At 38.8% G+C, this 15,727-nt stretch overlaps 1 protein-coding gene across 3 annotated transcripts in view; it reads left to right on the plus strand.

Annotated features, from left to right (window-relative positions):
• The window catches only part of LOC5569062 (neural-cadherin), a 693,697-nt gene that overhangs the window by 472,168 nt on the left and 205,802 nt on the right, over positions 1-15,727 (plus strand). For all 3 annotated transcript variants that reach the window (XM_021847327.1, XM_021847326.1, XM_021847328.1), the window contains exon 2: positions 13,680-13,823. In XM_021847327.1, coding sequence (XP_021703019.1) covers positions 13,680-13,823 — 144 coding nt within the window. The remainder of the gene's footprint in view (positions 1-13,679; positions 13,824-15,727) is intronic.

Here is a 15,727-nt window from a genome sequence, read left to right on the forward strand (position 1 = left end):
TATGTTGAAGACTTGCCTGAATCGGTATCAGAGCTACGGAAGAGAAGTGATTGGCCTCAATGGCAGAAGGCCATGCAAGATGAAATTGACTCGCAGGTGAAGAACAATACATGGAGTTTGGTGAAGCTGCCAGAAGGTCGGAACGCGATATCTTGCAAGTGGATCTTCAAGATCAAAAGAGCGGATGATGGACAGCCGCCGCGATACAAGGCTAGGCTCGTAGCTAGAGGCTTCAGCCAAAGACATGGTTTTGATTACGAGGAAACATACTCGCCGGTGGCTCGGCTGGATACGTTGCGTGCGGTTTTGGCGTTGGCAAACAAGGAGGGGATGGCCGTACATCAGATGGATGTCAAGACGGCGTTCCTCAATGGAACCTTGTCAGAGGAGATTTACATGCAACAGCCGGATGGATTCAGCTGTAAGAATGGTCTGGTATGTCACCTTCACAAGTCAATATATGGCCTAAAGCAAGCGTCCAGATCATGGAACGATCGGTTCCATTCTTTTATGGAAAAGTTGGGTTTCAAGCGCAGTGCGAATGATCTTTGTCTCTACGTACAGGGATCAGGAAGGAATCGAGTGATATTAGTATTATATGTCGACGATGTCCTGGTGGTTGGTCCTTCGGAGAAGATAGTTCTGCAAGTAAAGCAAGCTTTGTCCGGAGAATTCGATATGACCGATGTAGGTCCTGTGAAGTGTTTCCTAGGGATGAAGATAGAACGGGATGTTGAAACGAAGGTTATGCGAATCAGCCAGAGAAACTATTTGGAGAGCCTGTTGGTTCGTTTCGGCATGGAGGACAGTCGTCCTGTCTCCACACCAATGGAGCACAGGTTGCGACTTGCGAAGGGAGATGAGACCAAGCGGATTGATAAGCCCTACCGTGAGCTCGTAGGCTGTATTATGTATGTGTCGATGACTTCGAGGCCGGATCTGGCTGCAGCGGCTAACTACTTTAGCCAGTTTCAAACCTGTTTCAACGAAGAGCACTGGGCTCATTTGCGAAGAGTGTTGAGATACATCAAGGGAACCTTGGATGTGGGACTCGTGTATCAAGCGCATAACGAAGCAAAGTTGCTGGAAGTTTTCTCCGACGCGGACTGGGGCAACGATATTACGGATCGTCGCTCTGTATCCGGGGCGGTGTTTAAGGTGTTTGGTGCAACTGTTAGCTGGTTCGCGAGGAAGCAACCCACAGTATCGCTCTCATCAACGGAGGCCGAACTCGTCGCTCTATGTGCAGCAGCATGCCATAGCCAGTGGTTGGTACGTGTGTTGAAGGACCTGGGATGGAAAACGGACAACCCTGTGCTATTTCGTGAAGACAATCAGTCCACAATGAAGATAGTGTCAAATCCTAAGGATACCGGAAGACTTAAGCATATCGACGTGAAGTATTTCTACGTTCGGGATCTTGTTGAGAACGGAAGTATCCAGATAGAATACGTGCCATCATCGGAACAGCAGGCAGACTTGTTAACCAAAGGTCTTCCTGCACCAGCTTTCGTGAAGCTGCGGTCGAGCATCGGAGTTCTGGATTGCAGCTCTTGAGCGGGCGTGTTGAGAATTACAATCTCTGCTATCCGTGTACCTCATTGATGCGCCCCTCGTTGACTATGACCATCTGTCATCCATCAATATAACTCTCCACTTTTATTCTACACAGCAATCAACCATTTTGAATAAAGCTAAAGTACTAACGTGTATTTTCTATTCGCTTAAAGTTAATTCGTGTTTATCGCGTTTCCATTCGTTTTTCCGAAAGTCCTCTGGCCATATCTCTTTAAAAGTCAGTGTTGGAAAACATGTGGAAAATTCTAGTTATACATACACACCACGCAAAACCATTTGTGATGATGCTGACGATGGCGATGCAGCTCTTGTCAGAGGCGATGAAGCTTACGACAGTACATGTATCTGCTGTCTCTTATGAACAGCACAGGAAATACCGATATTCCTGTGCAATTTGCTGCTGTGCTATCATATCTTGCTAGAGGGTTTTGTTGCCATGACACGATAGGATGCATTTTCGGAAAGTGTTCTATCGGTAACGAGTATTCATTAATTAAGGGCTTACATTAGCAGCAGACCAAGTAGATAGATTGATTTGCTTAGTTTTCGATACAATTATTTATAATTACTTTTCCACATACTCATGCCATAGGTAATCAGTAACGTAGGCATTCAAAATTTACTTGATATTGCGATGTTGCCTTGTATAGGTAAGGCATTATGGTCAGTTATTACATCAGACGACGCATTTTATTGAATTTTGCTTCATCGTGCCTTACAGTAGGTTTATTGCTAGTAATGTCCGTTTTTGGTTTCGGTGGTTTGCGCCTAAGCGATATTCTCATTATCTCAAATGTCTATTAGGTGCTGGTCCTTAATCACATGCTCAATTTTACTGACTTTTCAAACATCTCTTTCCTCCCAACTGTGACTTTTTGAGGTTTTTACCACTCATTTAATTCATTTATTTGTTCTGAAGCCCAAACCCTGGTAATCATGATGCTCAAGCTGCATTTCATGCATTTAAACGGTGTATATAAAGCTAGCATCACTGGATATGTACAATTAAAGTTGATTTAATGTGGGAAACATCCCAACTAGAGCCATATTGATGTTTTGGCTAATAACAATAACTTTACATTTATGGGGCCCTTTCCCGCTTTATAACAACTTTAATTGTACATATAAAGTAATTCTAGATTTATATACATCGTTAACATGCATGAATTGCAGCTTGAGCAGCATGGTCCTTCGGGTAGACAAAACTTCCACAGATGATGCGCCTCCGTATTGTACGTCCTGAGTCCGCCTATCACCTATCAGCATTTTTTATGAAACCGGAAGAAATCAAGGCAAGCACTTCTTTTTTTTTCGAGCGTCGTGACTAATATGTGAATAGTACGCTGTGTTTATAAAAATCATAAGAATGCAGCGCCACGCTTAAAAATTGGTTTTAAATAGCGGCGAGTAGATGCAGTAGAAGCATTAACCTAAGAATGCTAATATTGCTGCTGTTCGTGTTACCAACATCTAGTTTGCCACGAACTGACAGCGTGAATACCAGACTTCAAAGTGTCAGATTAATTTTAAGAACCAAAACAACATCATGGTATAGAACAAACAATGAAAACCCATAATTTAAGGTAATAAAAATTGAAATCAGTTTTGTGACAACTAAGCCATTAGCGTTCTACTACTAATATTTCTATTGTAGATACGCGTCGCGGTTGAGTTGTACGCTGTCCGGTTTGGTGACGGTGCAACAGTAGTTTGTTTTTGATACATTCACCACAATTCCGCCTTTTGCAGTCTTGCATTCCGGGCGAGTACACAAGTTTGTCACCTTTTCAAATGCTTAGCCGACAAAGTCCATACCATCCGTGAAGCAAACGAATTGACTGGGTATGTTGATCGTTACCGGAATGTTAAACACATCCTAGCTCAACCATCAACTATTCGTAGTCCCAAGCGTGATTCAAACAAACTGGAATATTTGTCTGAAATATTCTCTTAATTTGGCACACCTTCCTTGTTGCATTTATCAGTCTTGTGAGCTGCTCGGGAAACTCCGCTCGTCCATGATATTTCATAGTTCTATGTGATCGATACTTTCGCATGCCGTCTTGGAATTTATAAACAAGGGATACGTAAGGATCTCGTTTAAGCGATACTTTTATGGTTTTGTCGTACAGTAAAGATATGATTAGTGTAGACGTAGACTTGAAGTCGGCTTGATAACTTTCCACGAACATGTCTGCTCAGTTTCCTCCAGGCGGCCCTTTTTTTAGTGGGCCGGATCCCACTATAAAATTACACGTATTTATTTATATTTATTCATGTTCTCCGGAATCTACTTACATTCCTCGTCGAACCGATAGTTCCATCCACTCCGTTCAATAAAGAGATGCAAGGTTGAATTACATGATTTCCATTTAAAGACATTTGCGTAGCTTGGAAGGCATTTTGAAGTCGGAAATTTTTCTGAACATATTTAGAATTTGAAATAATTGACATTTTAAAAATTCCTTGATTTGAAGAAAAAAAACCTTTGAATTGGCAACTACATACACTCTTCTAAAAGATTTTTGCAAATCTTAATCAATATATAGCAATCCCTCTCTGAATGCCATCAGAAATACTTCACGGATTCCTTCAGATATCTATTTGAGAAGTCTTCCAAGGTTTTTTTTTCTAGAGTTCTCCTAAGAATTATTGCAGATTTGCCGAGAAACGTTTTTTTTATTTGTTCTGGATTTCCTTTATAGTTCCTTTAGCATTCGTTTGACAACAGAGGCACGGCCACGTTTGAAACCATGGGTAGGACAAGCGTTAGCAAATATTTTGTGCACAATAAAGCCAAGAAAATTTTTAACTTTGGACTGGGAATTGAAAATGGTTACTTTTGGTCGGTTTTGAGTTGAGTAAGTTCTGCAGTTTCCAAGCGATCTACCGATATTTTCAGGTGATTTTTCCGCTCAACAGAAATAATAACAGAATTCTTAGGCTTGTTTTTTAACTCCCATACAGTTCGTGTAGAATGAAAAATGCTGAAATGACTTCAAAGTAGATTTTCTTAAAACTACATTTTTGTCCTGACTGACCCTCTTATTTTCATGCCAGTCGTAATCCCAAGATTTATAAAGCTTTTTGTCTTTACCTGATGACGACTGAGTGCTTTTAAAACAAGAAATTGAAGACCTAAGAGCCAGGAGCTTAGAGTTTGATTCTTCATAGCATCAGAGCAGACATTTTTTTATGATCTTAGACTTTTTAAAGAACTCCTCGTGACATTACAGCAAGTATAACTGTATACGTGATTTATTAATTTCATCACCAATTATTCAGGTATTTGCCTGAATTTTCAGATAATTAGTACAAAAATTTACAAAGGAGCTCATTAAGTGATTATTTTAAAAAGAATTTCTCCACGAATTTTGTTCAGGGTACCTCCAGAATTCAACATGAATTTTCCCAAAGAGAATCACAAAAATAGAATTACTTCAACGATTGGTTCAGAAATCATCTAAATTACTCCAAAAATTCTTTGAGATATTTTTCAATAAAATCCTACACATCCATCGATTTCTGAAATAACTCCTGGAATCCAAAGAATTTGTTGGAAGATTTCCTAGATAGTTTGCTAAAATAATCGAAAAAAATCAGTTGAATCTCGGAATTCTATTCCGCAGAAATTTCTTAAGAGATTTATTGAAAATTGTTGCTATAGCATGAACTCGTATGAAAATTCAAATAAACTTTTGAAGTTTGCCTGTTTTTTTTGTGAAACTTCTTTAGAAAGATTTGATTAAACTGCAGGAGTAAAAAATGAATGAAATGCTGGAAAAAATCCAAGAAAAAAAAAATAGTTCGAAGAATTCCTAATGAAATTTTGGATTTCTAGGAAGAAACTTGGATGAATTCTTGAAAGAATCCAGATGAACAGGTGGAGGAATTCTAGCAGGGTTCCTCGAAGAAAACCTTAAGCTATTTTTTTCAAACACTCTAGAATAAACGTTTGTGGATTTACTCAGAAGAAATTCTGTAGAAATCTTTGGAAGATCTCCTAGAGTACCAATTGCCGAACTTGGTTGAAGGATTTGTGAAAAACATCTGGAGGACATTTTAGGATCGTTTTGGAAAATAAAATCTTATTAATGCCTGAGGAAATTACTGAAGGTAGTAGCTTTGGAGTTCTCAAAGATTTCCTGGAATGAGTTCTGGAGAAATTCTTCCAAGCATCCTTTGAATCCCTGTACAAGACCCTGAAAGTATTCAAAATTAAATCACTATATTAATTCCTAAAGCTTTTCCTCGGGTTGTCTGAGACGAAATTCTTGAAGAATTTGAACCCGTTATATTCGCTTAGGGTTTCTTTGAAAACTGCACAATTTTGCATCATGATTTAATGCAAGCAGAATAAGGAAAGAAGAGACTTTGAAGATCATGTAAAATAGATACTTCAGAGACCGTCCATTAAAAATAGAGACTTTCTAAAGACTTACTTAAAAATAAAGACCAAATCTCTAAAAAGAAATCTACTACCACTCCTGTCTTCAGGATCATTCATTGGATCAATTTTTATTATTATATTTGTTGATAAATATGAATATCCTTTATATTTATATCCTTATCAAATCAATTCTTATGTTAAAAAAGACAAAAATAGACCAAACTACATGCCTTTACAACCAGTAAGCTTGTTTTAATTTCCTTATCTATTTCTAAATAATGGATGGACAAATAGCAAAAATTTTATGAATTTCAGTGTTTTTTTTTTCTTAGCGATGTGATCCAGACCCCAGTTCCAGAGTTCGTGAACTGGTTTTTTGAAAAACTTTTGAAAAGTATTTTTAAGGGTCTTGAGAAACCCTTGCATATTTCTGTGTTCCTTTTTCAAACATATTATCTGCTAATTAATTTCATCGAAAGTCAATTGGCTTGGCCCGGAAGGTGCCTATCTTACAATGCAAGCAGAACACCATTTAAGATTTTTCTCCTTTTCATTTAATTGCTCCGTGTTCCATTTAATTCGATAATGGTGTGAACAACATGATGGTCATGAAAAATAAATCATACAACATAGGGGAAATACGGAATTTCTCTTTGTCAGCATTTCTTAAAAAGCACAAAGCAAACGTCTCCTAGTTATAAGCAGGACCGCTACCAAATAGCAGCGAGAGTAGAAATAACTCCTCTTCGTGGTTCACGCTCGCATTTTTTGAACAACTTGCTCTAACAGAAAACAATCTTACGTCTTCCGCACGGGCGTTCTCTTACCCGAGGGGTCAAAAAAGCCCTAGCGGTAAGCTGTTCAGAAAGACCAAGTTGATAGTGAAGGGTTCGAATCCGGCCGGTCAAGGATTTTTTTTCATTTGGGAAAAAATATTGACTATCTTCGGTCAAATGGCAAAGCACTCAGTTGGTAGCTGTGGAAGTAATAATAAAGAACAATCAGATGAGAAGCAGCATTCTCAGTAGGAATGTTACGCCAGGAATAAGCAGAAGATCCTTACTCTAGTCTAGCACAAAGAAAACGCGGAAAAGGCCAGCGTCTGCCGTGCCTTCGCCACGCAACAGTAGCAATATAGAAACCAGTTCACTCGAAGGCGCGGAGTACATCCGGGTTGCGAGTTCGGAGTAGAAATTCTTCTCATCGACAAGAAAAAAGAAAACACAGCAACAAATTGCTTTAATTTTTTATTTAATTAATTCAATTAGCAACTGGTGTATAACTGTTTGAGAGCATCACACTCCGCTGCACATTGTAAACAGGCTGGCGATAAATTGGCGCAAGATAATGGAATATAAGAATAAGCTTGAGTTTCCTGCAGCGTTCCAAAATCAAGGTTTTTAAGTCAACGTAGCTGCCATTTAGGCGGCATCCATTTATTACGTAACGCTAAAATTGGAAATTTTTTACCCCCTCCGTAACGCTTTTTGTATGAAAAATTTCGAATTTTTGTATGAGCCGTAACGCTTGAGCCTACTCCCTCCCCCTCCCCCTAAAGCGTTACGTAATTTGTGGATGCCGCCTTATGAGCTGCAGTGGTCTAGATGCGGGGAGTTCGAATTCCCTGGTTTATTTCCCACACTGCACCTTGTATATATTATTTGGTCAAAACTTAATTTCTTTAAGAGGTCTGAATTGGAGAGATAGGGCCAACTTGCCACCTTACGAAAATCGATGCTTACTGATAAATTTGCCCACCTTATCAAGCAGACGAATCCTTCTCCAGCGCATGCTCGTGTTCGATGTCTTGACTGATCGCATTGATTGTGCCGATTTGCTATGTAAACTCCGTTTCAACGCCCCTCTAAGATCAACTCCTGGACCTGAACTCTTTCACCGACCTTTCCACCGTACTGCATATGGAATGCACAATCCTCTAGAGGTTTGCTGTACCCGTTTCAACGAAGTAGCTGATATTTTTGATTTTGAAATGTCCAAAAATGTGTTCAAGTTAAGGATTAGTTCATAAGTTACTTTTGCCTGTGTGATGTTTTTTTTATATCGAAGATAAATAAAATAAGTAAGTTAATTTCACCCAATCGAAATAAGCTATCGATCAAATTTCATATGACCAAATGTCATTTGATAAAATGTTCTATAGACTTTCAACCAAGTGTTCATGTGATCAATTCCCAAAGAATTGAATCCCTTTTAACAGATGGGGATTTTTTTTTTATTATCGTACAAATTGGGCCGAAGGGTCTCAGATTTTCATGAAACTTTTTCCACAGGCAGGGCTCATGGATATATGAATAAAAAAAAAATTGAGAAAAATTCAGGGTCGCCTATTTTTCCGGAAAACTCAGGTGGAAATTTTTTGTTTTCCCTTGACACTACTTACTTTGAAAAATCATAACTCAAGAACGAAGCATCGTAGAAACAAAGTTTTTATATCTAAATTTAAGCAAATTTTCTCAAAAATCCAAAAAAAAATATGAACTGGAAAAAGTTTTCCACAAAATTTTCCACCGTTGGAAAAATTCGTAAAGAAAAGCCGGAAAAACTATGCCCGAACTCGTGGAAAATTTTCAAAAAAATATTTTCGAGAAGGTAATTTTATAAGCTTTAATCACTGAAATTTTTGGAATGCACTTTTCTTCCGTTTTTGAGTTATGGACAATTTTGTGAAAAATGTCCAGATGTGCCATATAAGACTTTTCTTTGAAAAATCATAACTCAAGAACGAAACATTGTAAAAACAAAGTTTTTATATGAAAATTTAAGCAAATTTTCTCAGAAATCCAAAAAAAATATGAACTGGAAAAAGTTTTCCACAAAATTTTCCACCGTTAGGGAAATTCATAAAGAAAAGCTGGAAAATCTATGCCCGAACTCGCGGAAAACTTTTATTAAAATATTTTTGAGAAGGAAACTTTATAAACTTCAATTCTAGTAACTTTGAGGATGTACTTTTTTTTTGTTCCTGAGTTATGGTCAATTTTGTGAAAAATGATCATATTTGCCTTTTCTTTGAAAACCCATATTTCAATTGAAGCATCAGAAAAACTAGGTTTTTTTTTATCAAAGCAATTGCAAATTTTCTTAAAGATCTGAAAGAAACGATATGGGATTGGTTTTAGTGAAGTATAAGTCGGATTGGATTATATTTTGGCGCACTCCATTGGGTAGCTTAATAGATATGGTATCTTTCAAGCCAGGAAAAGGCCGACTGATATCACCCCTTAGGTAAAAATTTGAAACTATGTCTTGGACATCTGATCCATGCGAGGGTCGTCCTACTTTTGAAAGTGGTTGAATCCCTAAATTGTATTTTTTTGATTCAGTTATAACGTGTTGAGACACGTCAAAATGAGCTTTAACTTTGGCATATGACCAATTCCAAGGAAGTAATTTTAGAAGTTCAATTTGCTTGTCAGGTTCGGCTTTTGTAACAGCTGAGTTCAAATTTAATAAAACGGAATTAAAATCCTCTGTAGCATCGACAATATTAGGCGGAAAACAAGTCTTTATTTTACTCAAAATTTGATTGAACATTTCGTCCATAGAAGCATTGCGATAGTTACTACTAGAAGCATCCAAACGTGAAGATTTTACTTGAAAAGAAATATCCAAGAATTTAGCAAGCTCTTGTATTTTTTGTACATTATTTATAGAACCAACTGACTCACCCGAGGAAGGAGTTTCCTTTGGCGACGCCAACGAAGATAGTGGTGAAACTTGTTCCTCAAACGCCATTGCTTCTGGAAGATCCGTTACGAGAGCCTTCTGGTCACCGGTAATGGAGCACTTCACGCAAATTTTCATCTTTTCCGTTATCCACCGAACTCCATTCGAATGAAGCTTACTGATGAGGCCTTGGCTGATCGATCGTAGATTTGTCCTTACTGATTTGTGGCCGTCCAGTCCGAAGGGGTTACAGCATAAAGAATTGTATTCGTAATATTAAACTTTGTCCATTTCAACAGCTTCGGAAAAACTTTTTTCACTTTACAAAAAATAATAACGAGGAATATACAGCTGATAGACAACACTTGCACTTTCTCACTGCTCTTTGTTAGTTTTTGGCAAACTTATGATTCTCAAGCCGTTTCAACGCTTTAAACTTGAATTGATAAATACCTATTAATATGACCTATTTATTTAACTGTCGATTTTGTAGTTACCTAACAGGAAAAAATTGCCTACATTCTGATTGAAGAAAACTTTGTTTCTATGTAGTTTCGTTCTTAAGAAATTTTGTTTACGAACTTATAAATTTGTAAATATATGGTTCAAACAGCTCATCCTAGCAATATTTGATCATGTTTTAGGAACGAAAAATGAGCGTATTGAAAAATATTGTAGGATTGGATCTTATTGTTCGCTCTTTTCAAATATACTTTGTTTGAAAGCTGGAATAGCTAATCGGGTTTTCATTATTTGTTTTCATAAACCGTGAAAAATGTCCTGGAAAACTGATTCCATTTCAAAAATTTCATATTTTTGAGATAATTTGAATCCGGTTCGACAAGTCATGATGAGTCTTGAGTCATGATTTTTAAACGAAGAGGCATGTATGGCAAATCTTTGCATTTTTTACAAAATTGACCATAGATCAGGAACAAAAAAAAGTACATCCTAAAAGTTACCAAAATTGAAGTTAATAAAGTTTCTTTCTTAAAAAATTTCCGCGAGTTCGGGCATAGATTTCCCAGATTTTCTATATGAATTTCCCCAACGGTGGAAAATTTTGTGGAAAACTTTTTCCAGTTCATTTTTGTTTTGTTTTCTGAGAAAATTTGCTTATAAAAACTTTGTTTCTACAATATTTCATTCTTGAGTTATGATTTTTCAAAGAAAAGTCTTATATGGCACATCTGGACATTTTTCACAAAATTAGCCATAACTAAAAAACGAAAAAAAAGTGCATTCCAAAAATTTCAGTGATTAAATCTTATAAAATAACCTTCTCGAAAATATTTTTTTGAAAATTTTCCACGAGTTCGGGCATAGTTTTCCCGGCTTTTCTTTACGAATTTTCCCAACCGTGGAAAATTTTGTGGAAAACTTTTTCCAGTTCATTTTTTTTTGATTTTTTAAATAAATTTGCTTAAATTTTCATAAAAAAACTTTGTTTCTACGATGCTTCGTTCTTGAGTTATAATTTTTCAAAGTAAGTAGTGTCAAGGGAAAACAAAAAATTTCCACCTGAGTTTTCCGGAAAAATAGGCGACCCTGAATTTTTCTCAATTTTTTTTATTCATATATCCATGAGCCCTGCCTGTGGAAAAAGTTTCATGAAAATCTGAGACTCTTCGGCCCAAACCCGTACGGTAATAAAAAAAATCCCCAGATGCGTGTTGTTGGTTTTGGTAAATATACAAGTCTTGTACTCCGAAAATTCAAGGTTGAGGTCTGGCTCGGGCTGAAATATTTATTTTACCTTTTTTTTATTTTTGTTAGGATCAAACAGTAGCGTAAATCCAAGAGCAAAACTATCGATATCATCATGCTTTTTTTTACCATGTATTTAGATATTGCCGAGCCGAGATGTGCAGGGATAAGGATGGGAGCATTCTGACGGACGAGCGTGAGGTGATCGAAAGGTGGAAGCAGCACTTCGACGAGCACCTGAATGGTGCTGAGAGCACAGGCAATGAAGGACGGGACAACGGAGGAAATGCCCTCGTCAGTACTGCGGAAGATGGAAACCAACCAGCCCCCACTTTGAGGGAGGTTAAGGATGCCATTCACCAGCTCAAGAACAATAAAGCTGCTGGTAAGGATGGTATCGGAGCTGAACTCGTAAAGATGGGTCCGGAAAGGCTGGCCATTTGTCTGCACCGGCTGATAGGCACAATCTGGGAAACAGAACAGCTACCGGAGGAGTGGAATCTGCCCCATCTACAAGAAAGGCAACAAGTTAGACTGTGAGAACTTTCGAGCGATCACCATTCTAAATGCGGCCTCCAAAGTATTATCCCAGATTATCTTCCGTCGTTTGTCACCCGTAGTAAACGAGTTCGTGGGAAGTTATCAAGCCGGCTTCGTTGACGGCCGATCGACAACGGACCAGATCTTTACTGTACGGCAAATCCTCCAAAAATGTCGTGAATACCAGGTCCCAACGCATCACCTTTTCATCGATTTCAAGGCGGCATACGACAGAGCTATGGAAAATCATGGACGAGAACAGCTTTCCCGGGAAGCTCACGAGACTGATAAGAGCGACGATGGAAGGTGTGCAAAATTGTGTGAAGGTTTCAGGCGAACACTCCAGTTCGTTTGGATCCCACCGGGGACTACGACAAGGTGATGGACTTTCGTGCCTGTTGTTCAATATTGCGCTAGAAGGTGTTATGCGGAGAGCCGGGCTTAACAGCCGGGGTACGATTTTTACGAGATCCAGTCAATTTGTTTGCTTCGCGGATGATATGGACATCGTCGGCCGAACATTTGAAAAGGTGGCAGACCTGTACACCCGCCTGAAACGCGAGGCAGCAAAAGTTGGACTGGTGGTGAATGCGGCCAAGACAAAGTACATGCTAGCTGGTGGGGCCGAGCGCGACAGGGCTCGCCTAGGTAGCAGTGTTACGATAGACGGGGATACGTTCGAGGTGGTCGACTAGTTCGTCTACCTTGGATCCTTGCTGACGGCTGACAATAACGTTAGCCGTGAAATACGGAGGCGCATCATCAGTGGAAGGTAGTCCTCTACGGGCATGAAACGTGGACAATGCTCGAGGAGGACTTGCAAGCACTTGGAGTCTTCGAACGTCGGGTGCTTAGGACGATCTTCGGCGGTGTGCAGGAGAACGGTGTGTGGCGGCGAAGGATGAACCACGAGCTCGCCCAACTCTACGGCGAACCCAGTATCCAGAGGGTGGCCAAAGCTGGAAGGATACGATGGGCAGGGCATGTTGCAAGAATGCCGGACAGCAACCCTGCAAAGATGGTGTTCGCTTCAGATCCGGTTGGTACAAGAAGGCGTGGAGCGCAGCGAGCTAGGTGGGCGGATCAAGTGCATATCGATTTGGCGAGCGTGGGGCAGAACCGAGGATGGAGAGATGCGGCCACGAACCGAGTATTGTGGCGTGAAATTGTTGATTCAGTGTTATCTGTGTAGATGTTAACTAAATTAATGAATTAGATATTTGTTTGGAGAGAGTATAAAATCTTACGTTAAACATTGTGTTAAATAAGAAACACTTCCATTCGTGTTTGATATGTACCATTGTTACACCTTGTGGATCGAGAGACACGTACATACAATATCATCCAAGCAATCTCAACCACATGTTTTTCATCCCAAACAATGTGTACACATCGAACAAAATTTACGGATAGCTGCAATTCGTTTCAAATTTTATAGCTGATGAGTTTGCTTAATGACAATGAACATACGTATAATTGCATCCAAATAATTGTTGGTCTCAATCAACAAATTTCCCGCTACAATTAACAGGTATCTCGTTAGCGCGGAAACCCAATTTTTCATTAATAGCTCAGCTAAAATAGAAGAGTTCAACATCTATTTCCCCTCCACTACCAACCTTCTTACCAAAAAACTGATGAGAGCCGATAATTGGGAAATGAATATCGATACTGATTACTCACCTGTACCACGAAATTCCGATGCTATCACATTTAATTAAATACGATTTAACTCATTTCCTCTTTTTTCCACCCACCCCCATTTCTCTCGTTGCAGTTACAAAATTCATCAAAACCGGTAACGCTGACAAGAACGACTACCCGCTCTACTTCGAGAAGGTCATCTATGAGGCTGACATTGACGAAAATGTCGAAGTCAACCACAACTTTCTCAACGTTACCGCAAAAACGCACGCTGAAGGTAAGTACTTGGAATAATTGCAACCAATAGCTAGACTTGTTATCCAAACTCGAAGCAGATCCAAACCCTTTTTGTTTATCGTAATGATTGACTGGATGGAGCATATCGGGAAGTCATTTACTTTTATTTTGTCATTTGAAACCAATGTTTTCGAAACTTTGTGTGTTTCTGTGGATACACAGTTTGGTAAATATGCTTTCATAGCTACCTATTTGTGAGGCATGCACGGGGTCTCCCTTAGCCGAGTGGTTATAGTTCGCGGCTACAAAGAAAAGCCATGCTGAAGGTGTCTGGGTTCGATTCCCGGTTGGTCCAGGATCTTTTCGTAATGTAAATTTCCTTGACTTCCCTGTGCATAGAGTATCATCGTACCTACCTGCCACATTATATACGAATGCGTAAATGGCAACTTTGGCAAAGGAAGCACCCAGTTAATAACTGTGGAAGTGCTCATAAGGGATCATGCACAAATAACGTCACGCTCCAAGGGGGGGAGGGGGTCAAGCCAAGCGTGACAAGCCTTACAAAATTTTCGAACGACTCATACAAAAAGCGTGACAAAGGTGGGGGGGGGAGGTGGTCGAAAAAGTCGAAATTTAGCGTGACATAATTTGTGTACCATCCCTACAAACACTAAGCTGAGTAGCCGGCTCTGTCCCAGTGAGGACGTTGCCAAGAAGAAGAAGAAGCTACCTATTTGTCTTTTCAATGCACTGGAAAGCAAGTTAATTTGCTTCAGACTGACTTACAATAAATCAAAATTATTCGTGTGGGTGACATTGAATAATTTGCAGTGACATGGAATAATTTGCAAAGCAATTCCAACGGCAGAATTTTATTTGATGAGTGCTCTTCAGAATACTTCTCAATTCAATACCCTGCTAGCGCTACTTGGTTTTCCTCTTCTAGAAACCCTTCTTATATTGATTTAGTCTTAATCAACTCTTAACACTTATGTAGCCAACTGGTTACTCACGCTGATGTTGATTCTGATCATGTCCCTGTCACATTTTAAATATCCCATGAAGCGATTCCCAATCCTATCAACTTCACTTTCAATTATTTACAAACCGACTGGAATACGTACGATAGTAATCTTGATGCTAACATTTTTAATGAGTTACCTCAGGGATGTCAAAAATCTTTGTTTTTTGAGAATGACACATGCCTCTCCGCCAAAGAACGAAGCATGCGTGTCATCCGCAAAAAAAAATGTTTGAAAGTCCTTTTTGATTAGTATTGTTCAACTCATGGTAGTCTCAATTGATGGACTGTTTTTTGTTTCAAACAGAGAAAATTAATGCAGGAAACGACGGATATCGCATAATATATTTTTAACTGCTACTCGAAACTTAATTTACCCTAATTGCCAAAGCGATTACTCTCTTAATTCTTTTCAAGCGAAAAATCCATTGCCAGCATTTTGATGCTGGTAGATTCATACGTGGCTGTTGATTATCTCATCCAAATGTTTCTTAATTTGAATTAGAAGATATTAAGCAAAACAATGAGAATTTTAATTTAATCCAAAACAAGAAAGCATACGCAGATAACGAGAATGTCCTTTTCATCTGAAGTCATTTTGAATACAAAAAGGCCTTTTCTGGATGGCAATGTGTTGAAAATGAAAAAATTCTTAATATACGTGCCCAGAAAAAGAAATGTTCCGTGAAAAATAATTCAGAGAACAAAATAAGAAGTAATAAATGATTGAGTTACACGTTATTGCCGAAAAGGCAATTATGTTCAGACGGTGAGTTTACCAAGATATGTGTGTATCTTTTCGTGAATTCGTACGATAAGATGATCCATATGCGCGTTACGGAGGAAGGTGAGAAGAACAGAAGTTGGGATGCCATGCTCAAGCTTCTTCTTCTTCTTGGCATTACGTCCTCACTGTCACA

This window comes from Aedes aegypti, chromosome 2, assembly GCF_002204515.2.
Source record: "Aedes aegypti strain LVP_AGWG chromosome 2, AaegL5.0 Primary Assembly, whole genome shotgun sequence".
Lineage (NCBI taxonomy): Eukaryota > Metazoa > Arthropoda > Insecta > Diptera > Culicidae > Aedes > Aedes aegypti.